This window comes from Lithobates pipiens, unplaced genomic scaffold (genome assembly GCF_037356315.1).
Source record: "Lithobates pipiens isolate NorthernLeopardFrog02 unplaced genomic scaffold, aLitPip1_a1.2 Scaffold_3, whole genome shotgun sequence".
Lineage (NCBI taxonomy): Eukaryota > Metazoa > Chordata > Amphibia > Anura > Ranidae > Lithobates > Lithobates pipiens.
This window is the reverse complement of record NW_027507790.1, coordinates 175,927,978-175,950,447: the sequence shown is the minus strand read 5'-3', so window position 1 is coordinate 175,950,447 and position 22,470 is coordinate 175,927,978. Positions and strand designations below refer to the sequence as shown.

The 22,470-nt window shown below is 42.4% G+C and overlaps 1 protein-coding gene across 1 annotated transcript in view; it reads right to left on the bottom strand.

Moving 5' to 3' along the window:
• Positions 1 to 548: 548 nt before the first annotated feature.
• The window catches only part of LOC143940794 (beta-hexosaminidase subunit beta-like), a 41,839-nt gene continuing 19,917 nt past the window's right edge, over positions 549 to 22,470 (bottom strand). The window contains exons 5-14 of the mRNA XM_077462527.1: positions 21,059 to 21,169; positions 15,168 to 15,269; positions 13,877 to 14,009; positions 12,053 to 12,233; positions 10,221 to 10,307; positions 7,391 to 7,463; positions 6,049 to 6,223; positions 5,230 to 5,320; positions 3,792 to 3,896; positions 549 to 804 (exon numbers count right to left, since the gene is read on the bottom strand). Of these exons, the coding sequence (XP_077318653.1) occupies positions 744 to 804; positions 3,792 to 3,896; positions 5,230 to 5,320; positions 6,049 to 6,223; positions 7,391 to 7,463; positions 10,221 to 10,307; positions 12,053 to 12,233; positions 13,877 to 14,009; positions 15,168 to 15,269; positions 21,059 to 21,169 (1,119 nt within the window). The 3' untranslated portion in view covers positions 549 to 743. The remainder of the gene's footprint in view (positions 805 to 3,791; positions 3,897 to 5,229; positions 5,321 to 6,048; positions 6,224 to 7,390; positions 7,464 to 10,220; positions 10,308 to 12,052; positions 12,234 to 13,876; positions 14,010 to 15,167; positions 15,270 to 21,058; positions 21,170 to 22,470) is intronic.

Sequence of the window (22,470 nt, the reverse complement as noted above, 5' to 3'; positions counted from 1 at the left end):
ATGAGGTGGATTTACTAAAGGCACATAAAAAAACTTAGCAGTTTGCAAGTGTCTGGACACCTAAATACTGTATGCAATCTGCTTTTGGCCCCTTTCACATGGGGCGGATCAGTAATGATCCGGTCGCTCAGCGGGGATCGCTCCGTTGTCCCCGCTGAGCCGGCGGCGGACAGGGCGGTCTCCGCACACTGTGCAGGGACCGCCCCATCAGCTCTCCGCTCTCCTCTATGGGGATCGGATGAGCATGGCCCATCTGTCCGTGTTCATCCGATCCGCTCTGCAGACGGATAGAAAAATATGATTTTCCTCTGTCTGCCGAATCGGACAATTGCGGAGGCGGACGATAGCGGGTGTCTGCGGATGTTCATCCGCAGACACCCGCTATCCCATAGGGATGCATGTCCGTATTTCATCCGCAAACGGATGGATGAAATACGAACATAATGTCCGCATGTGTGAAAGGGGCCTTAGTGAATGGAGCCCAATGTCACAGCAAACAGTACATAACTATTTGTAGCTTAAAAAATAAATAAGACAAAAAAATAAAATACAGGCTATTGTAAAGATTTTATTTCAATAAAAAGCAATCATAACATTCATCTTTAACAAAAACAAAGTCCTAAATCACAGTTTTCAATCTTTACAGGATAAAAAAAAAAAAAAAAAAAAAAAAAAACACCTGTATAGTGCAATTTGGTATAGCTGTCCTGATTCTTCAGCCATGGTCACGCTGGTAAAATTGTCTAGTAGTTCATTTCATTTTCACAGAACCCAACATAGAGCGGCTCTGCTGATATTCCACGCCTGGAAAAAAAGAAGAAAAATCTAAATCTGAGAGTGTATAGAGGCTGGTAATGTTCATATTATTTATATCTATAAATGAACAGTGTCTGTGCTAAGGCAGTATTTCATATGCCAGAAAATCTATTTCTGCTTGGTTGCCCTGTACAGGACATTACCATTGTTTTCCATATTGGGACACTATTGGGACATGCATGACCCATGACCCGAGCACAAAATGTGCTAAATAGTCCCCATCTGCAACCCAAACCTTAAAAAAGGAAACCAACAGGAATATGTAAGATTCTGAATCTGCACTTCTGGACAGTTGTACTTTACTTCTCAGAAAGGACTTGATTTGTATTATTTACTTGTATTCTCTGTCAGAGCAGACAGGCTGAAAGAGAAAGTTCAGCCAGTGCATGTTGAGTTATCAATAGCAAATCCTAGTACCTTTTCATATGCACCCCTGCAAGTCTGAATGCCGTCTGTTCTGTTCCTGTGTAAGGCAGGTTTACACTTTTCTGTATGGGGAGAGGATCATATAAGGGAGCACCTGATCCAGCCCCCCATGTGACAACAGAAGATTTATAATAGGATGCTACAAGTCCAGGTTATCAGCAATTAATTATTGCAATGACCCTTCTGCTGAGGGAGGCAAGACTAATAATGCATGAGCTCTGCCCTGCTCCAAGAAGATTCCTGGAGTGAGGGGAAATCCCGATGTCAGAGGTCACAAAGCTTGAATTTTCAAAAGTAAGCATAATTTGGAGGCAGGTAAGGCTATTGGCCAGTGATGGCGAACCTTGGCACCCCAGATGTTTTGGAACTACATTTCCCCATGATGCTAAACTACTCTGCAGAGTGCATGAGCATCATGGCAAATGTAGTTCAAAAAACATCTGGAGGTGCCAAGGTTCGCCATCACTGATATAGGCTTTAAGAGTGCTTTGCTGCAGATCAAACTTTTTCCCAAGCAGCTGTATCTTCAAAATGTGTGTTCTCCAAGGGCTCATTCACACTTGTGTGTTGTGACAATGTGTGCTAAAATAAATATATGTTAAAGTGTGTGAGCAGAGTTTTGAAAAATGTGCATTTCATCTGCTCTGGTGTAGCATTGGCAGCCCATACATAATACATGGACTGCCTTAATGCAATGCGCGTTAACCACTTTCAGACCAGACCATTTTGCTGGCTTAAGACCAGACCACTTTTTTGCGAGTTGGCACTGCGTCCCTTTAACTGACAATTGCGCGGTCGTGCCACGTGGCTCCCAAACAAAATTGATGTCTTTTTCCCACAAATAGACCTCTCTTTTGGTGGCATTTGATCACCCCTGCGGTTTTTATTTTTTGCGCGATAAACAAAAATAGAGCATCAATTTTGAAAACAAAAAACGCATTTTTTTTTACTTTTTGTTATAATGAATATTCCCCAAAAATATATATAAAAAAACATTTTTTTCCCTCGGTTTAGGCCGATACGTATTCTTCTACATATTTCTGGTAAAAAATAAATAAAATCGCAATAAGCGATTGATTGGTTTGTGCAAAAGTTATAGCGTTTACAATATAAGGGATAGTTTTATGGCATTTTTATTATTTTTTTTATTACTAGTAATGGCGGCGATCAGCGTATTTTTTTGTGACTGCGACATTATAGCGGACACATCGGACATTTTTGGGACCATTGTCATTTATACAGCAACCAGTGCTATACAAATGCACCGATTCCTGTGTAAATTACACTGGCAGTGAAGGGGTTAACCAGTGGGTGGCAGTGTGGGGTTAAGTGTTCCTAGGCGCGTGTTACTAACTGTGGGGGGCTGGGCTTTGTGTTAGTGAACACTGATCTCTGCTCCAATCACATGGAGCAGAGATCAGGGTTACTTGTTGCTAGGCAGAACAGGGAGATGCTGTTTACAACGGCATCTTGCCGTTCAGCCGCTGTGTGATAAGATCGCGGGTATCCCGCGGCGATCGAGTCCGTGGGACCCGCAACCAGACTCACGGGGGTCCCGACCAGCACGCACGCGATGGCAGGGCGGCATATAGAAATGGACGTACCTGTACGCCAATATGCCTGCCCGTGCCATTCTGCCTACATACATTTGGCATGCGCCGGTCGGGAAGTGGTTAATGCCCACCATAACGTGGTAATGTGTGTACATTAATGCCCTGCAAGAGATCACTTTAGTGTGAATGGGCCTTACAAATGTACATTCCTGCATGGTACATGTAGCAGCAACAAACACGGAGCTTCCTAGTCTGCCCTATTTATTATGGTACTATCGTTTTTCAAGCACTTAAAACCAGGGGGTTTCAAAACGGGCGGCCTTGCAGCTGTTGCAAAGCTACAAGTCCCATCATGCCTTTGCATGTGGGAGTCATGCTTGTAACTTTCAGCCTTGCAATGGGACTTATAGATTTGCAACAGCTGGAGAGAGCGAGAGAGCGATGAACTGCAGCTCCATGTCTGAATGGATAGACGGAGCTGCAGCTTGGCTGCCCCCATAGCCAGCTGCTTTGCTGTGGGGGCACTCAATAGGAGGGAAGGGCCAGGAACTTCAGCCAGGGACCCGAAAAGAGGAGGATCTGGGCTGCTCTGTGCAAAACCACTGCACAGAGCAGGTAAGTAGTAGAACATGTTTAATACTTTGTAAAGTAAATATTTTTTTTTTTTTCTATTAATCACCAAGTATAAAAGTGTTCAAACCATAGATCAGTTATGTGGGTAAATCCAATCAAGGTAAATATGAGAGGGACCCGGGAGAACTAAAACAAGCAGTGTGTAATTCAGGCTAATATCTTCCCAAAATATAAAATATGTCCTGCAAATCTCTCTAGATCCCTAAAAAAATAAATAAAAAAGTTGGATCAGTCAGTGCAATGGTCAGCCTTGTTCTATGGTATGAAGGAGTCACAACATAGTAGATGTTTTAACAAATTATTTAGAGCATTAAAATCAGGAAAGCATAAATTTCCCTTGATGCATTTTCTTGGGGGACTTACCCGACCATACGACACCTGTGTACAACCAGCCTGTTATAAGCATCCGGCATGGAGGTCACTTTTGCATTGCTCCAAAGTCTTTCTGCAACCGCACTTGCTCTAGGCCTGTGTGAGAGGAGAGGAGATTACATTCTGTTCCTATAGCATGACAAACAGGTTAACATAGCAGAATGGTACATTCCCAACTACACTATTTAAACATAAAATGAAAGAGGAAAAAAATCCAGCACCATGATGTCTCAAAATTCATATTTTTGCTACCCAAATGCATTGTTTTAAATTTTTCTACATTAAACCTCATTTGCCATGTAGTTGCCCACCGCGTTAATTTGTTCACATCTTCTTGCAAGGTTTCCACATCCCGCGGTGAAGTTATTGCCCTGCTTAGCTTAGTATCGTCTGCAAATACAGAGATTGAACCATTTACCCCATCCTTCAGGTCGTTTATGAATAAATTAAACAGGATTGGTACCAGCACAGAACCCTGGGGGACCCCACTTTCCACCCCGGACCATTTTGAGTATTCCCCATTTATCACTCTCCTCTGAACTCGCCCTTGTAGCCAGTTTTCAGTCCATGCCAACGTATCAAATGCCTTTGTAAAATCCAGATACACCACGTCTACAGGCCTTCCTTCATCTAGATGGCAACTCATCTCCTCATAGAAGGTTAGATTGGTTTAGCAAGAATGATTCTTCATGAATCCATGCCGATTACTTCTAAATGATACTGTTGTCATTACTAAAATCTTGTATATAGTCCCTAATCCCCTCCAAGAGCTTGCATACTATTGATGTTGGGAATAACAGACCAGTTAGCCTAAGGATGTATCTTCGTCCTTTTTAAATATTGGTGCTACATTGGCTTTTTCCAATCCAGTCAGTAGACTCCTGGTAAAAATTAGGAACAGCGGTCTGGCAATTACTTGACTGAGCTCCTTAAAAGGACCCTCGGGTGCAAGCCATCTGGTCCCGGTGACTTATTAACGTTAAGTTTTTCAAGTCTAATTCTTTCTTTGAGACTAACTGAAAGCTTGTACTTCCTATCTGATAACAGCAAGCCGGGAAAGTGGAGGATTTAGGTTTCTAAATCTTTCAGCTGAGTGCATACGTTTAGCTTCTTAGACAAAAAAAAATATTTTTTTTTTTCCACCAAAGCAGATTAGGATTTTCATTGCTCAGTGCAGTCATGTGGCCAGTGCTGGCCAATAAGCATTATGCTGTTGCGTGATGCTTTAAAGTGCTGATCTGTTCTAGCCATTGGAGAGGGTGGCAGAAGGTGGGGGATCACGCGATGGGGGAAATCACAGGGCTGAGGGCATTGTGAATCTGTTCACCTTTTCATACTCTGTGAAAAGGTGAACAAACCCCCTTTAAAAACATTGCAAAGTGTGTGTAGATTCATGAATTCTAAATAACAATGTAACAGGCAAACTTGCCACAGTCGTGGTGTGAGGTTTGTAGCGTCCACAAATTCACCCCATAAGCAAGCTTCACCGCCAATCACAAGCTTCTTCTGCTGTTCGGTCCCTGCAAGAACAAAGCACACGTATGTCTAATGTCAACTGCAATAGAACAGATTTACACTGTTGCCAACAATCACATTGTTGAAGAAAAACAAAAAAGGCAGAAAACGTTAAACTTTATTTTGCTTTCTCAACATGGTCCTTGTTCAGATGGGTGCTGGCACACCTACTGCATGCAGGAGACATTTGTCTAGACCATATAAGAATGCAACACTTTCCCCTTTCCTTATCCTTGGTGCCCAGTCACCCCCTTGTTTTTATTTATCCGAAAATTGAAAGGATGAAAATAAATAAACCCACCACAGGGCGAGTTAAAAAGCCTGTCCCCTGCCAGCAGTTGCACAGTATGACCTTTCCTCTCTGTGGGAAAGTAATGGCCTTATCACAGAGTACCAAAACGTCTCTTGCTGAGTCAGAGAAAAGGCTCCTTAATGAGTTTTGCTGATTCTAGAGCTAAAAGGTCTGACTCAGTAGGGGGTGCGAGACATTCCTCAGAAAGCACCCCAGAGTCTCACTCTGCAGCATGCTGGAAAGGGACAGGCTTTTTCTACTTAGGCTGAGGCTACTTTAGAAAGAAAGCAAACAGACATTGAACACCTTTTGCTTTGCTGCATCTGGAATTTAGTCAATTTAAAACTGAAGGTTCATTGTGTTTTAAAGTAAAAGAAGAAACTGGTAAAGGCCAGCACACAGCTATTATTATAACATGTGAATAGTAAAAACACAACTAACCATTAAAGTTTAGTGGCTCAACTTGGTAGTAGTTCCGCCAGTCCTGGCCAGTACTTATGTAATCTAGGTACCAGGGAGCGGAGAGGATGGCAGAAAACCCTGCAGCCGTCACTTTGTACAATTCTTCGGCATATTTATTACCCTTCCACACTTCCACGATCGTGTCTGGATCAATCTGTAAGGATGCAATAGAGGAGTGTTTTTAAAGTGGAACTTTCTTCTCAATGAACATTGACCATTTTTATTCCTTCTATTGTTAGCATTAGTACATTCCGGTTACATATGCACACTTTCCTGGCCAGTACAGCCAGGAGACACATCTGAAGGGCAGGGGAGAGACTGAGAAAACGTGTAAACCACGGTCATACACCACATGTGACATATCGCTACAAACGTCAGAGTGAGAACAATAATTCTAGCACACATGAGCTCCTAGTTCACTTTTAAATTGATGAGCTGTAACGGCTTTTAAAGCGTCACCAGTGACGATTTTTGGGCACCAGTTGATGGCGATATAGGGGACACACACAATTTTAGGACACTGAATGCTAGGTGTCTGATTACTTGATGCAACCTCATCTTTTATATTTTATCCAAAAAATGGTATTCTATGGTGTGATTTTGTGCTAAAATTCATTTTATTATATTTTTTCCAGAAAATGTGTTTAACAAACAGTTGGCCAAATATCACATGGGCAAATTCGATTTTTACATGTATGTGACAAAGAAAAAAAATTGCTCTGGAGCTGAACTGGTTAATGTCACAATTTTTATAAAATCCACATTAAAGTGTAATATAACCCTCTTCAACTGACATATACCACAGAAAATACAAAGCTTCCTATGAATAACTGAGCAGTGCTCAGCCCGACTCGATTTTGTTCCAGGAGTCGGAGTGGGATGGGCAGTCCCAATGCTGAACAGAGCTCTGTACATTGTATGTAGTGGACTTAAAGCTGACACAAAGCTGGAGTTTCGGTTTAAAACTAGGCCTCAAGATCTAAACATTTCACCACCTCTGAGATTTAGTAACCCCACCCCTTCATCCCACTAACCAGGTGGCCTTACAGGTCACTCAAAGGTCTCATTGGATAGTGGTACATCAGGGAACACAAAAAAGCCCAAATAGAGTTGAGGCATGACTTCAGGAAAAACAGTAATATACAAGTGAAAAAGAAGAAACAAAAGTGAACATGAAAAAACCTTTAACAGATACAGAGCACTGAATAGAATAGGAAAGGTCTGCTGTGAGGCACTTCAGTTGTAAATAAAAGTAATGTGGGAAATACAGTGTAGCCAAAAGACCGTCCAGTGTTGTAGAATTCAAATTAAAAGAACGTACCTGGTCATGATTATCAAATACTTCCTGCCAAACCATGTAACCCTTCCCCAATTTGGACATTATAGCAAGAATTCTGGAGAAGAAACACAGGGAGAAGTAAATAAATAGAGGACACACACTAGAACATGAAATCAGAACTACTGAAATGACAGCTCGGGACCTCGATATCAATATCTGTGACATACAGACACAAGTACCTCTAAAAAGGTGTTCCACACATACAAATTTCCTAGACCAAAACTATTCACTTAAAAATATTAGAATATGTTCTAATTGAGATAAATGGTTACAACATACATGCTGCCTAATTGTATCAATGCTTGTATCCATATCATTGTTGGCAACATTTATAATTTCATGCCAATTGTAAACCTCAATATAATTTTCAATAAAACCTTTTTTGATTGTGAAAAAAAAAAAAAAAAAAAAAAAAAAAAAAAGATGAGATATATATATATATATATATATATATATATATATATATATATATATATATATATATATATATTTTTTTTTTACACACACAGTTTTTCCACAAAAGCGAGTACACCCCTCACATTTTTGTAAGTATATTACTGTATTTATTGGCGTATAACACGCACTTTTATCCTCTTAAAATCAGGGGGAAATTGCGGGTGCGTGTTATACGCCGATCCTCCACCATTTTGAGCCTCTGGGCGGCTTTCAGCCTCCTTCGGCCCTTCCCGGCAGCTTTTGGCTGGTGAAAGCTGCTGAGAACTACCAAGCGCCACTGAGATACACAGGACATCCGGCTCTGCATCTCAGCGGCGCCATTTAAAAAAAAAAAAAAAAAAAAAAAAAGCTGCAAGTAAAACTGCCAAGGCTGCAATTGACACTGACAAGGGTACAACGATGGACAAGCCTGCATGACAAAGCTGCATATGGCACTGACAAGTGTGCAATGATGGACAAGGCTGCATTGATGGGCATTTAAATGTTTTAATTAATTAAATGTTTTTTTTCCTTAAAATTCCCTCCTAAACTTGGGGTGCGTGTTATAAGCTGATAAATACAGTATACATTTTTCAGTGTTGTCACATGAAAAAATAAACAAACACTTTGCTACAATGTAAAAGTAGTGAGAGTGTACAGCTTGTATAACAGTGTAAATTTGCTGTCCCTTCGTCGTCTTGGAGGTGTGTTTGGGGTCTTTATGTTGGAATACTGCCCTGCGACCCAGTCTCTGAAGGGAGGCGATCATGCTCGGCTTCAGTATGTCACACTACATGTTGGCATTCATGGTTCCCTCAAAGTAGTGTAGCTTCCCAGTGCCGGCAGCACTCATGCAGCCCCAGACCATGACACACCCACCACAGCAAGTTTTTATATAACCCAGCTGTCTCTCGTTCAGATCAGTAAGCCAGTCTAATTTTTGCAAAAGCGTGGCCTTTCACAGCCCCAGGGATTGCTACGGGTTCCACCTCCCAGATATGTAATCACAGACACTGGTTACCTTACCCATCTGTAAGGGGGCATGCCATCTCCTGACCACCAATGTTCAGAAGCATTCTTCCCACGATCACAATAATGTACTAGAAGCTCTAGAGCAAAAGTTTTTGTTTTTTAAATGGAGGTGAACCCTCACATGTGCACATCCCGTTATAGAAAAATCTCCTTTCAGGTTAGCACTGCAGTGAAGCCTGAGAATACAGCCAAGACAGGCGATTGGAGGAAAGGCACACCCCCCTTCCTCACAGCTAGGGACTTTCAGCCTTTTGTTAAAGGGCTCTGCTAATCCATGTATAGCATCCTCCCCAACACAGAACTCAGGCTGCTTGTATCATATGTGATTGAGAAATTCTTAGGAGTTTTCAGGCTGATAACAGATGAACAGAGCAGGAGAAGCTACTTTGAAGAGAGATAACAAAACTCTGCAGGTGTGTGTCCAACTGAGATTTCATGAATCGGGTTGGCATCCACTTTAAGGGTTCTTGCATGTTAAAGTAGTTCTAAAGCCTTAAAGTGGTTGTAAACTTCAGACATGAAATATGAACAAAGCATAACCCTCTATAGTGTGCACTTTTCTCAGTCCAGAACACCAAGTGTAATTTATCCTTTTCTAGTGAGTACTTGTCTCACTAAGTGACATTTGTGTCTCCTGCTCTGTTTCTCTGCCATCAGGATGATTCACTTCTGACAAGTTTTCCTGACACAGAGAAAAATGGCGAAGGGGAGGAACCTATAGTAGATTGACAGCCTCAACTCTGTTCATGTTTCACATGTGCAGCGGGGGGGGGTTTAACGCAGGACATCTTTGGTATCTAACATTTTTTATTTTTCTTATAAAATATAAAAAGATGCAGTATATTCTGTTTTTATGCAATAAAATTAATTGAAGTGTATTTTTTCTCCAAAAATTGTGTTTGAAAAACCGCTGAGCAAATACTGTATGACAAAAAAAAAAAAAATTGCAACACCCATCATCTGAGGCCAGTCACGTCACTGGGTATTTGGGAGGGTCTACAATCACTTCAATGCTCCAGTTCTTCCTTGCTTCATCATTCCATGTAGGTGGGTCCTTTTTATGCTCTGTGTGGGAAGTTGTTTTCCTATGCATTTTTGATTTGTATGGAACAAGAATGTGTGATATCACTATTTTCTTTTGATAGCTCTGTAATGTCTAACAAAAACATAACTAAACAAACATTTTATTTTTTATTTTTTTAAGAAACAAAGTAAAGTGGTTGGAGTTCAAATATAAAGTTAGGAGAGCTTTTGGAATAGGAATGGCATTCTGCACCAAGTGCACCACACTAAAAAAAAGGTAGCATCATGCTAGGTTAGCACCGATGGCTGGGACAACACTTACTGTTGAACATAATACGATTCGAGTTTGCAGTAGTCTGTACCAAAGCCATGCTCGGCCATAAACTTCGTAATATCAGGATTGGATTTCCTAAAAGGATTAAGCAAAAACAGTTATTTGTTTCTAATAAACCCGTGACATTTTTACATACAGCTTTGGGTTCTAATGCATTGCATAGTGCTATCCTGACACAGAGCTACAGAGGAAGAGGAAAGCACAGAGTGATAATCTTAGCAGTGTCCTGGTGTTCATTATCCAATCACAAGCAGAGATGTTGCATAGATCAGGCTGTACTGTTCAATTTCTAAATAGTATTCAGAGAAAATTTGAGGGGTGCAGGCTTAGGCTGTGCTCTTATCAAGATCCACCAGCCTTATAACACCACATTTTTGACAAGTAAAAAACAGTACCTATGCAGGAGATTTACTTAAACCGATGTACACAGAATATGTTGCAGCTGTGAATGATAACCAATCAGCTTATAGATTTGAGGACCTGGTTCACACTTGTACGACACGACAGTAGTACCACTGTGGATCCGACTTTGCCCTGCTGCTTGAAGTTAGACATCCATCCGACTTCAATGAACGGGTATCCCACTTTAATCCCGACAATACCAGGCACTTTGTGTCTGGCATGGTCCTCTAGCAGAAAACTCTACACAAAAAAAAAAAAAAAAAATAAAAAAAAAAAAAAAAAAAAACCCCCACACAGACCACCCCCCCCCCCCAAAAAAAAAAAATCCATACCAGACCCTTATCCAAGCATGCAGCCCGACAGGTCAGGAAAAGGGGTGGGGACAAGCGAGCGCCCCCATTCCCCTCCTCCTGAACCACATGCCCTCAACATTGGGGGGGGGGGGGGGGTGGGTTGGTTGCTCTGCCCCCCCCCCCCCCATGCCAAAGCACCTTGTCCCCATGTTGATGAAGACAAGATGTAATGCCCCAAAGCACCCCCCCCCCCCCCATGTTGAGGGCATGTGGCCTGGTATGGTTCAGGATGGGGCGCTGGCTCGCTCCCACCTGCTTTCCTGACCTGCATGCTCGGATAAGGGTCTGGTATGGGTTGGGGGGGGGTTTAATTTGGTGTGCAGTTCCCCTTCAAGATCCTCAGAGCATACGTTGCATGCCAAAGTCAGATCAGTTAACAAGATGATCCGGCTTTGATCCCACTTCAATGATATTTGGCTGGCTTCAGCAGGGTACAGGCCGGGAAGATGGCGTCCTAGATGTTCATGGGCGGAACCTCTGCATAATAAAAGCTCAGGACTTGGCAGGGGATGGAGAGGAACAGGCAGGCAACAAGTAATCGGGTCTTTTTGAGCAGTTAGGTGCCCAGATGGCCAAGAGCCGCACTCTTGAAAAATTGCCTTCTTTTATTTAGAAAAGTTCACATCTAAATCAAAGATGAAAATCACAGCAGGCAAAAGAGCTGACGTTTCGCACCAACAGTAGTGCTTATTCATGGCTATGCGAAACGTCAGCTCTTTTGCCTGCTGTGATTTTCATCTTTGATTTAGATGTGAACTTTTCTAAATAAAAGAAGGCAATTTTTTCAAGAGTGCGGCTGTCCAGAATCAGTTCCTGTTTATTACTACTAGCAATTGCCAGCACCTATGGCTTCCAAACCGAGAGAGAGGTTTACCATCTGTCTGTCCCCCCTGGAACGATGAGATCTCCCCCTTCCCATTTCAATTTATGGAGTACAGGATTCCCAGAGCTCCTCACCAACACGTCCACCGCCGCTCACGTTCGGACATGTAGAAAAAAAACTACTAAATTATATATTTTTTACCTGCTATTTATTAAATACATCACACAGTGCTGTTAACTCACCAGCAAGAGAAGTCCACCTCATCCCCTCCTAAATGGATATATTTGTCAGGAAACAGTCTGCCAATTTCTTCAAATAATTTATACATAAACGTATAAGTGCCATTAACAATTGGGTTCACGGGTCCAAAACTTCCACTTGGCTCTCCATCTTTGTAACAGGGAGTCAAAAGATCTTTTTTGCCTAAGGTAGAGAAAAATCATTTACTTTTCAAAGACAAAAATTACTGTGACATACAAATCTTATTTGTTAAAAGATCTTAGCATTCTTCCATGGGGTCCCTTTTAGAGTGTATGGACCTCATGCAAGGTCGGAGGAGAAGTACAACAACGTTGAAATCTGATTGGCTGTTATCAATGGCAATTCTATTTGCTACAGCTTTTATATACCAAGATTAGCTTAAAGAGGGACTGTAGTCTGCTCACGTAATTTGTAATAAAAACAGCTTTCCCATTCTGAAGCTTTCCTCCAACCACTTTGCATATTTTATATATACTGCGATTCTGCATTTGCCAAATTTGCTGCAGTAATCTCCACTGAGTCTGGCTGTAGCCATTTTAACTGTGGGCAGCGGCAGCCTGTTCACTTCCTGGATTTACACAGAGGCACACCTGCTGCTCTCATTGGCCCTCTTATGACTCACCCTCCCTTCCTGGCAAACTCTCACCAGAGAGCTGTGCATGATGTCATAAGCCTAGGTTTTTTTCCCCCAGACAAGAAACAGGAAGTGGGCTGTATAAAGGCATTTACTGGCAGGAAAAAAAAAAAATAAAAAATAAAAAGTTAAAACAAGGGCAGAAGATTTAATAGATGGAAAAAAAAATAAAAAAAATAAAATGGACTGAAGGTCCACTTTAAAGACAGTTCAAAAGCATAAGAGAATTATAACTAAAAGGATACGTTCAATTTAAAATGTGCATTTTCTTTTTCAAAGCATTGCACCTGTGATCAGATTGCAGGTGCAGTGTCAAGATGGGTCTTTAGTTCATTCACAGATAACTGAATGAATGACATGGCTATGTGGGCAGAGGGGGGCTGCTGCTTTAGTAAAAAGTAACTAAAAAGGTGAACTTGGCTCATCATCCCAGTACTGATCTTTTCAGGCAGCGATTGCCTTTCTTGCAGAAGTGATCTGAGTGGCTTATTAGCCATGCGACCACTTCTATGGGTCACGGTCCACCCCCCTCCCGCCACCTCTTCTGGGCTGTCCAGTCCCATCGCGGAGGTCGGCGGTGATGGCTGCCCTGTACAGAGGAATTTACATTGTTCCCCTCCCTCTGTAACAGCAGAAATCGGGAGGAGTGGTTCGTCACTTCCGGTTCCACCCCTCTATTTACCTGGCCATAAAATAAAAAATTTCAAGCGCAACGTGCAAATGCGAATGCACAAGTTAATCCTGCACGCACATGTAATTGGCAATCAAACCACACAAGGTATTGTCGTCACGAACGTCTGTATGAGAGCAATAATTCTAACAGCCGACCTCCTGTGCAACTCTAAACTGGTAACCTATAAAAGGCATTTAAAGCAAAAGGTACCGTAGTTTGCCGACATTCCACAGGCAGACATGAAAGTGTTTTTGTTTTTTTTTTACATAAAAAATTGCAACACCCACCATCTTATTCTATAAGGTCTCTGCTTATATATATATATATATATATATATATTCCCAGATGGGATGTGGAGATATCTCTCTATCTGGACAGTAATGTAGGCAGGGAAATGAGGTTGAAGAACGTATTCATCTAATAAAATGCACATCATATTTAAAAGTATAAAGAAATAGTACGGGCAAGCTCGCCATAGTTTACACAAACCATACTCACCTTTACCCCATGAGTAAGTGTGTCCTGGAGTATCAAACTCTGGTATAACCCGAATTCCTCTTAGTCTAGCAAACTCGATCACTATGCGTATATCAATGAAATTATAAATATGTGTGGATGCCTGATAAGCTCCCTGAAACCAAAAAATGTGTAAACAGTCCACTTCATATCACATCACAAGTAATGCAACTTTTTGAAATACATTATCTTAAAAAAGTGTATGTAAACCCCCATTTATGAAATCTGAGCTGGGTACATATCAGTAGTGTTTACTTATCTCTTTCCAAAGCCCTAAGTCTCAAGTCTTTCTGCTGCTTCTCCTACCCGTTTTTTTTTTGTTTTGTTTTTTTAAGCATGATGACTTCTGACAAGCTCTGACAACCGAGATAAAACCAGCCTGAAATTTGTGTCAGGGATGGTGCATAGAAATAGATTAGACAGCTGGTTTATTCACAGCACAGCTGAGGGGGGTGGGTGCCTTCCTCCAATAAGCCGTCACACATTGTATGCTCAGACTCCACACCCAGTGGTGGAACAGGGGGAGAAAATTTTAAACAGGATGTGCACTTTCTAAACCATGTAGAAAGTTGAAGACAGCACATATACAAATAAAACCTATATGAGGAGAATTGTTTAATCTCTGCGTATCATCTGAGGCTATTCACTTCAATCGCTATATGTGAGGAGGGTTTACAACCACTTTAAAGTGACATTAAAGCCTTGTGTTTTTTTCTTAATGTAATGGTTTTGCATAAAGCAGCCCCGATTCTCCTGGCGCCTTCTCTTTGCCTTCCATGGGGGGGGGGGGCACCCGTGCTTGTTCGCTCCCGAGCCATGCTGCTGCATCCATTGACACAGAAATTGGGACTCTGCCCCACCCCTGCATCACAGCATTTGATGGACAGCATTGGTCTGCCCAATGAAAAGAGGGGAGACAGCGGCTAGAGTCACTACTCTGTGCAGGTCACTGGATTGGACAGGCACAGGTTTTTCACCTTCATGCATAAAAATGCTTTTTATTCCAGTAAGCATGAAATAATTACACACTCGCATTTCCTACCTGCAGTCAGCAGGTGGTGAGCTCCAAGCTAGCACATCAGGTTTCTATACGCTCTTTCTACAGCTGTCTGTTTTGGCCTAGTCTGGCGTCAAAGGGCCAGCAACAGTACCAGGCAGTGTACCCACTTGTAGACATCTCTGATGTACATACTAGACAACCCATAACTGAAAGAAGCACTACCAGCAAGAATTGGCATTACTCTCTACCAGAAACCCTGTACAAATCACTCACCTTGTTACTCAGTTCAGGGAATTCTTCACTTTGGTAAGGGAAAGACTGATCATCAACTATATGCCAGTGGAGGACATTCATTTTGTTAAATGCCATAGCTTCCTGAAACAGAAAATTCATGTTAAAAAGGGGGGAAAAAACAAAACAAAAAAAAAAAAAAAAAAAAAAAAAGGTACAGTCACATGCACCTCCAAATAAGAAAAGGTTACCAAGAGTGCTTCACCGTTACATCATGGGTACCCCTTATGCAACTGGTAGGCTTTTGCTTTGAAAAAGGCCTTTCAGTATTGCTGCGTGTTAAAAATTGTGTCAGCAGTGATTTGTGGGGTCTTTAATTAAAGTGATGATGTTGCATTTAAAAGCAAGGTTGGCCAATAATATTTCTGGTCTTTGATGGACTTAAAGCAGCGGTCCAACCAAAAAAAAAATATAAACACATTTTGGAACCTTTCATGGAGGGGGGAAAGCAGGTATACCTGTCAAATACAGTATTTGCTCCCACTTCCAGCAATAGATTTCTGCAGAATATCCATGTCTGACCCCTCCTCCCCCCCCCCCCCCCCCCCCCATCTTCTGGGAGACACAATGGTTCCAGAAGATAGCAGGGACCAACCAGGACTTGCGTATGCGCAGTCGGGAACCAGGCTGTGAAGCCGCAAGGCTTCACTTCCCGATTCCCTTATTGAAGATGCCGCTGCCTCCATTAGGGAGCCGAGGGACGGCTTTGGGCGAGGACATCGCTGGCGCCCTGGACAGGTAAGTATTCTTTAAAAAAATTTTTTTATTTATTTTTGGCAGAATTCTTTAAAAAGATAATACAAGACAGAGATACAGGGGGGGAAATTATTATTTGATCCCCTGCTCCCCTGGAGATTTTGTAGGTTTGCCTACTTACAAAAAGAAATGAAGGGCCCAATTTTTACATCCTAGATGTATTTTAAATAAGACAGAATATCAATCAAAAATCCAGAAAAAAAAAACCCCACATGATACAAATGTTATAAATTGAGTTACCATTCAGCGAGTAAAATAAGTATTTGATCCCCAAACAACAATAATTCTGGCTCCCACAGGCTGGCTACAGTTTGTGCTCATGTGGTACACAGATTAGTTCTGTCAATTTAAGAAGGTGCTCCTAACAACAACTTGTTACGTGTATAAAGGACACCTGTCCACAGAATCTCTTCCATTCAAACCTCACCATCATGGGCAAGACTAAAGAGCTGTCAAAGGATATCAGGGACAAGATTAGACCTGCACAAGGCTGGAATGGGCTACAAGACCATCAGCAAGAAGCTTGGTTAGAAGGAGAAAAAAAAAAAACTGTTGGAACGATTATTTTCAAATGGAAGAAACAAAATGGATGGGTCATGGATGGGTCTTCCAGCTTAAAGCGGAGGTCCATCCTAAAATACACTCCCAGGGCTATGTGATCCCCCCTTCCCTAAACGCTTGGTAACCCCCTTACCTTCCAGCTGTCTTCTTTAGTTTTTTTTCTATTTCAAATTTCCTTCCACAGTGAATTCCGGAACGGGGAGGAGCCGATGCGGAACGGGGGCGGGGCTTAATCGGCAGGTCACTCGTTCCGGTCTGCCGCATGGGCTCCTGGGACCTTTTTTTTTTCATGGCTGTTGACGCCGCTCGATATTGCGCTTACTGCGCATGCGCAAGATCTTTTATAGATCGGGCGGTGCATGCTGGTATTTGAGCATCACACACTCCCGGAAGAGGATGCCTGTGGGCTTCACATGCCCACAGGCAAAATGGAAACTGTCAGGAGACGGTTTTATAAAGTCATTTAGGAGGAGACAAAGGCATGCTGCTGATGCCAGAAACAACAGAAGTAAGTGTTAGCCTTCTTCATAATATTGATTTTCACTATGCCTTAAAAAAAAAAAAAAAACGTTAGAAACGGTGGAATCCCGCTTTAATGTCCAAAACATACTGCCAAGGCAACAAAGGAGTGGCTCAAGAAGAAGCACATTAACCTCATGGAGTGGTCTAGACAGTCTCCAGACCTTAATCCTATAGAACATTTATGGAGGGATGTGAAACAGAGTTGCCAAGCGACAACCAAAAAACCTTAAAAGAGAAGTAAAAGGAATATTTTCTTTTCCAGTATTATACTTACCTCAGCGGATCTGTCCCCCGGAGCCTCTGCACCAAGAACCGAGCGATCGAACACTGCCCATGGCTCGGTTCTCACAGCTCTGAGGCGGGTGTCAGACCAGGCACCTGGCGGATCCAGACTTCCATTGTCGGAATGATGTGGTGCCTGGACTGATTTCTGTGAAGGCAGCAGAGAGCGGACTTTCAACTCTCTTCTGAAAACGAGTCACAGGAGTGCAAAACTAATTCCACTCCTGTGATTAATAAGAGAAGTGCAGCCAAACGGGCTCCTTTAAGGGTAACTCCACTTTCGTGGGGAAAAAATAATAATATTATAGCGTATATAATTATGATAAAAATCTTATTGTAATTAAACGTAAATTAATCCTTTTCAATCTGTAGCCAATGTAATTTTCTGAGAATACATTACAATACGGCTACCTGGAGGTGTTCTGACCACTCCCCTGATTTCCTGCTTGTGTGATAGGCAGACTTCTGGGAAAATTGATGAGCCAAAGACACAAGTCAGATTTCAGGCATTCACTGCAAAAAAAAAAAAAAAAAAAAATAAAAAAAAATATATGGCAGCCCACAGTACACTGTGGCCGAAATTTGAATCCTCGGCTGCTTGAACATCCACTTGATAAAATTTTGTGAACGTATACACTGAAGATCCCGAGATGCCACAACATACATGGCCTGTTCAAAAAGGGGGGGGGGGGATGTAGAGAGAAAGCCTGTGCAGCCTGAATGAAGAGGCCTCAGGGATCCCCCAAAGAGGACCAGGGGGGCTCAGTCATCTCTGCAAGAGGCAACTTAAAGGCAGAACAAACCATCTGGGTCAGAGTTTGGATCAAAAGCCTCTGCGACTGAGAGGCATACATCAACTGGATATCTTGTCCAGATTGCTTGGAAGCAGACTCATCTGCCGGGCCCTCCACAGAGTCCTGAGCTTTAAGTTATTCCCCATCCTCAATATTCCTACCCCAGACTAGGAGCCTCCGGGGAGGGGGGATCTGTCACGCTTCCTGCTACCCTGCAGGATGGAGGCAATCATGCCAGCAATTCTGTGCTCTAACCCGGCTAGGGCCAAGGACCATTCATTCTTAGTGATAAAGGGTGAAGCAGCAGCGTTAACTGTAGGCACAATATCAGATAGGTGCAGCGGCTCAGATTGTCCAGAAGCCTCTGGTCTTTAAAAGGGGATACAATACTAGGGATACAACAAATGTTCATCAGGAACTACTAATGACAGCGGTGTGCCCTTCCCTGTAGCACTAGTCCCGCTCCTCTTTTTTTGAAGACATTTACTAGCCACAAAGAGTACTTGGGTGTAGTACTCAAACAACTCAGAAGGGAGGCCCTTTAATAGCCCCCTATGTAACAATCCTGCTAAACACCTTTAGCCTGCCAAGCAACGCTTAGTGACTCACGTGACCAGGGTAAGGAAAAAAACAAACCGGTGCAAGTGTCTGTTCAGAGCCTGCTCTGTGTCCCATAGCTGCCTTCTGGAAGCACCACATGCTTGGCCTACACAGCTCAAAAGCTGGGTGCATCCCGGTATGTTCTGTGCATGCATGCACATGCACCCACATGGTCCCGGTGAATGGTTTGATGCGAATCCTCGTGAGCCCAGATAAGGCTACAGCGCATGTGCAGAACTGACAAACTGAGCATAGCAGCACTCTTGCGAACAGCCAGACACAGGCAAAAAAAGTACACTTTGCAGACACCCACTGCTAGCCCAAAACTCCTCTGTATGGTCACCACACACACACACACACACACACACACACACACACACACACGTGTCCAGCCTCTAGCTAGCTTTACTGTGTTACAATCACTGGGACACCCCACAATAATAAGTAAAAGGGTTTCAGTTAGCCGTCTAGGTGCAGGGCAGCTTAGAAACTAAGAGCCCAATCTTCACAGCTGGTTCCTGTCACTTGAGGACCTTCAATGATTGGGTACCCTTTTCATGTTTAGGGTCCACTCCCTTAGACCTGTACAGCACCCTACAAGAATGCCTTAGCGCTGTGGTGTCCAGGATTCATCTTTGCAGGGTCCAGTGCCTGGAGGCCAAATTACAGGCAAAACCTCACAGGATCTTGAGTCCTCTTTGCAAGGCTTGGGTACAATTTATCGAAGCATATAAAGCCTGTGTGAAATGGATCCAATCAGTCAATCACTTGATTAATTTAAGAACCGTTTATGGGACTAGAGACTTGGAGCTCAGACCAACCGTGCCATCCAGCTTGCAGACACTGGTAAAAAAACTCAAGTTCTTCCTGTGTGGGAGGGGTTATATAGCAGATCACTTCCTGTCTGAAGACCTTTGGTCTACCAGTGTCCAGTCACCTGGAGATGGAGTATAACCCAGTAGGTAATGAATATTAGCCTGACTCCGTGTCCCATGATGTTTAAAAAAAAAAAAAAAGAAGTGTCATTTTTTGAAATATACTTTCAACAGGAACATGTCTAAAGGGATGCAGGCCCAGCAGATTCTCATTAGTGCCCTGCAGCTCCACAGCTGACTGATAATTATGAAACCACTCCCATTAGACCCACTCAGCCAAGAGGCAAACACCCTTGGATTTCGTCAGAATAACAAAAAGGTTCAGGAATCTGCAACAAAGTTTGTTCTAATCCTTTCAATGTACATAGATCACCCTGAGGGGAATGTCCCCCCCCCCCCCTTCAACAAAAGTGGAGTTATTCTTTAAGGATTTAGAGAAGATCTATAAAGAAGAGGAGTGGACCAAAATCCCTCTTGAGGTGTGTGCAAACCTGGTCACCATCTACAAGAAATGTCTTACCTCTGTGCTTGCCAACAAGGGTTTCTTCACCAAGTACTAAGTCATGTTTTGTTTGGGGATCAAATACTTAAATTTTACTCGCTGAACTGCAACTCAGTTTATAACATTTGTATCATGTGTTTTTTCTGGATATTCTGTCTCTATCATTTAAAAGACACCCATGATAATTATAGACCCTTCATTTCTTTGCAAGTGGGCAAACCTACAAAATCTGCAGGGGATCAAATAATTATTTCCCCCACTGTATACTTGTCACTGAGTCACCAATAGCCGCACATTAAAAAAAATAATGACACTTTCAGTCAAATATACTTATTCTTTTTGCCCCCTTCCTCTGAAATAACAGATCTCACCATTTTCAGAACCTGGTACTTGATAGTGCTAAGAGCTAAATGCAGGTCTACACCCAGCTGCAGAATGGAGAGGATTTGTTCCATAGAGAAGACTCTCACCAAGTGAAGTATGCCTTGCTATGCCCAGTGACGGACCTTGGTAGAAGTAGACTGCCTACAAATACCGTAGTAATTACGGACTCGGAGCCCAGGTTCTGAGAGACAGGAGCATCTAAAAGCCAATCTGTGAAAGCCAGCAGCCATCAAGCAGGATGGCGAATTGGTCCTACCCAATCACGCAAAAAGTCGGAAAGTGAAAAAAAATTCTTCATTATTACAAGGAGTAAAAAAAAAACATTCCATAAGACAAACACTAACTTTATTACCAAATAGATGTTTCAGTTTAAACTGGTCACTACAGGACAAAACATTCTTGTTAACATGCTTTGAAGAAGAAAATCAGGGCCTGCTATTGCTAAACTCCTGCCAAGAATGCTGCTATGTTTTGGTTAGTAACTTAGAAAGCCAAAGGATCAGCATTTTCAGGAGTTCAGCTATGGCAGCCCACATTATGTAGGATTGTATTAGGATTTTTTTTTTTTTTTTAACAGCAAGTTCCAGTGTGACTCACCAAATTTTTTAGGATAACTTTTAGAGGCAGATAATGTCTGGATGTGTCCAGTAGTATTCCTCTGTGGGCAAACCTTGGGAAGTCAGTAATCTGAGTTTTGTTTATTACGAACTAGAGGAAGAACAAGAAAAAAATATATATATTTTTTTTTTTTACACACATTTGTATTAGGACAAAAAAATAAAATAAAAACACACAATGTCAAGAAGACAGTGAAACATTTTTATAATTACTTTTCATATCTGAATTGCTGATTTAGTGAAAATCTATGTGCAGTTGATATTTTTTATATTTTAAGTCCTAACAGGTCTAGGTTGCTTACAATAAAGGAGATGTGTGGACTTGTAAAAAAGCAAACAGATACATACTCACCTCCATGCTGCAGCTGTCCGATGTCAGCTCTAAGATTGATGACTGAGTGATCACATGACTGTTGATCGCTCAGTTTTCATCTTCTCAGAGCAGTGACTGTCAACACCGGGCAGGGACGGGGGCAGGAGCAGCCGACTGGCTCTCAGTAGTGCACTGAGAGGCGGAGCCAGATGCCAATCAGGCAGCCAGGTGACTCCTGACAATATAGTCAGGATCTTTCCAGAGCCTTGAGCGGCTCTTTCAAGTCAGCTGATAGCAGGCATCAGCCTATTAGCCGACTCTGGGTCACAGGAGATAAAAAGCAACTGCACTTCTGAGACCAACAAGAAATGTACGGTCACATGTCTTGCAAATACCCTTATTTAATATACACTACAGCTATAACAGACGTGGACCATAAAACAATGCCCACAAATCCCATAACAATGGTTCTCAACCTCAGTCCTCAAGTACCCCCAATGGGCCAAGTATTGGTATCTTTCCTTAGATAAAATAGCTCTTATCAATACCATGTAATTGATATTGATTTAAAGCAGCTGTGCAAAGTAAAAGGAAAACCTGAACACATGGCGTGTTGGGGTTACTTGAGGACTGAGGTTGAGAAACACTGCCATAAAACTGACCATCTGCAGACCACTTTCCACAGAAGCGATCGATCTGATAGAGAGAAGACCTGCACCATCTGTTACTGTTCCTTACACAAACTGGTGAGTGGTATTATCTGCTCAAGCCGTTGCCTCCCTCAGCAAATCTGGTTTTCCTTTTTGTGCTCCGTCATGTTCACTGTATATTTCACAGCATTTTGGCTGTGGATAATGATGCCAGTGTCACTACCAATACAACCTGCATGGGAACTCAATGCCTGCTGAGACATCTAGACCTTGAGTAGTCCGCATTTCACTAAAACAATACCAGTGCACACTGCTTGGGAACTACACATCTCAGCAGATAATGAACTTCCACGCTGGTTGTACTGCATCATTACCTCTCCCCTGTAGTTCTGAAAACTATAGAGGGGCATGTACATCACAACGAGGTTC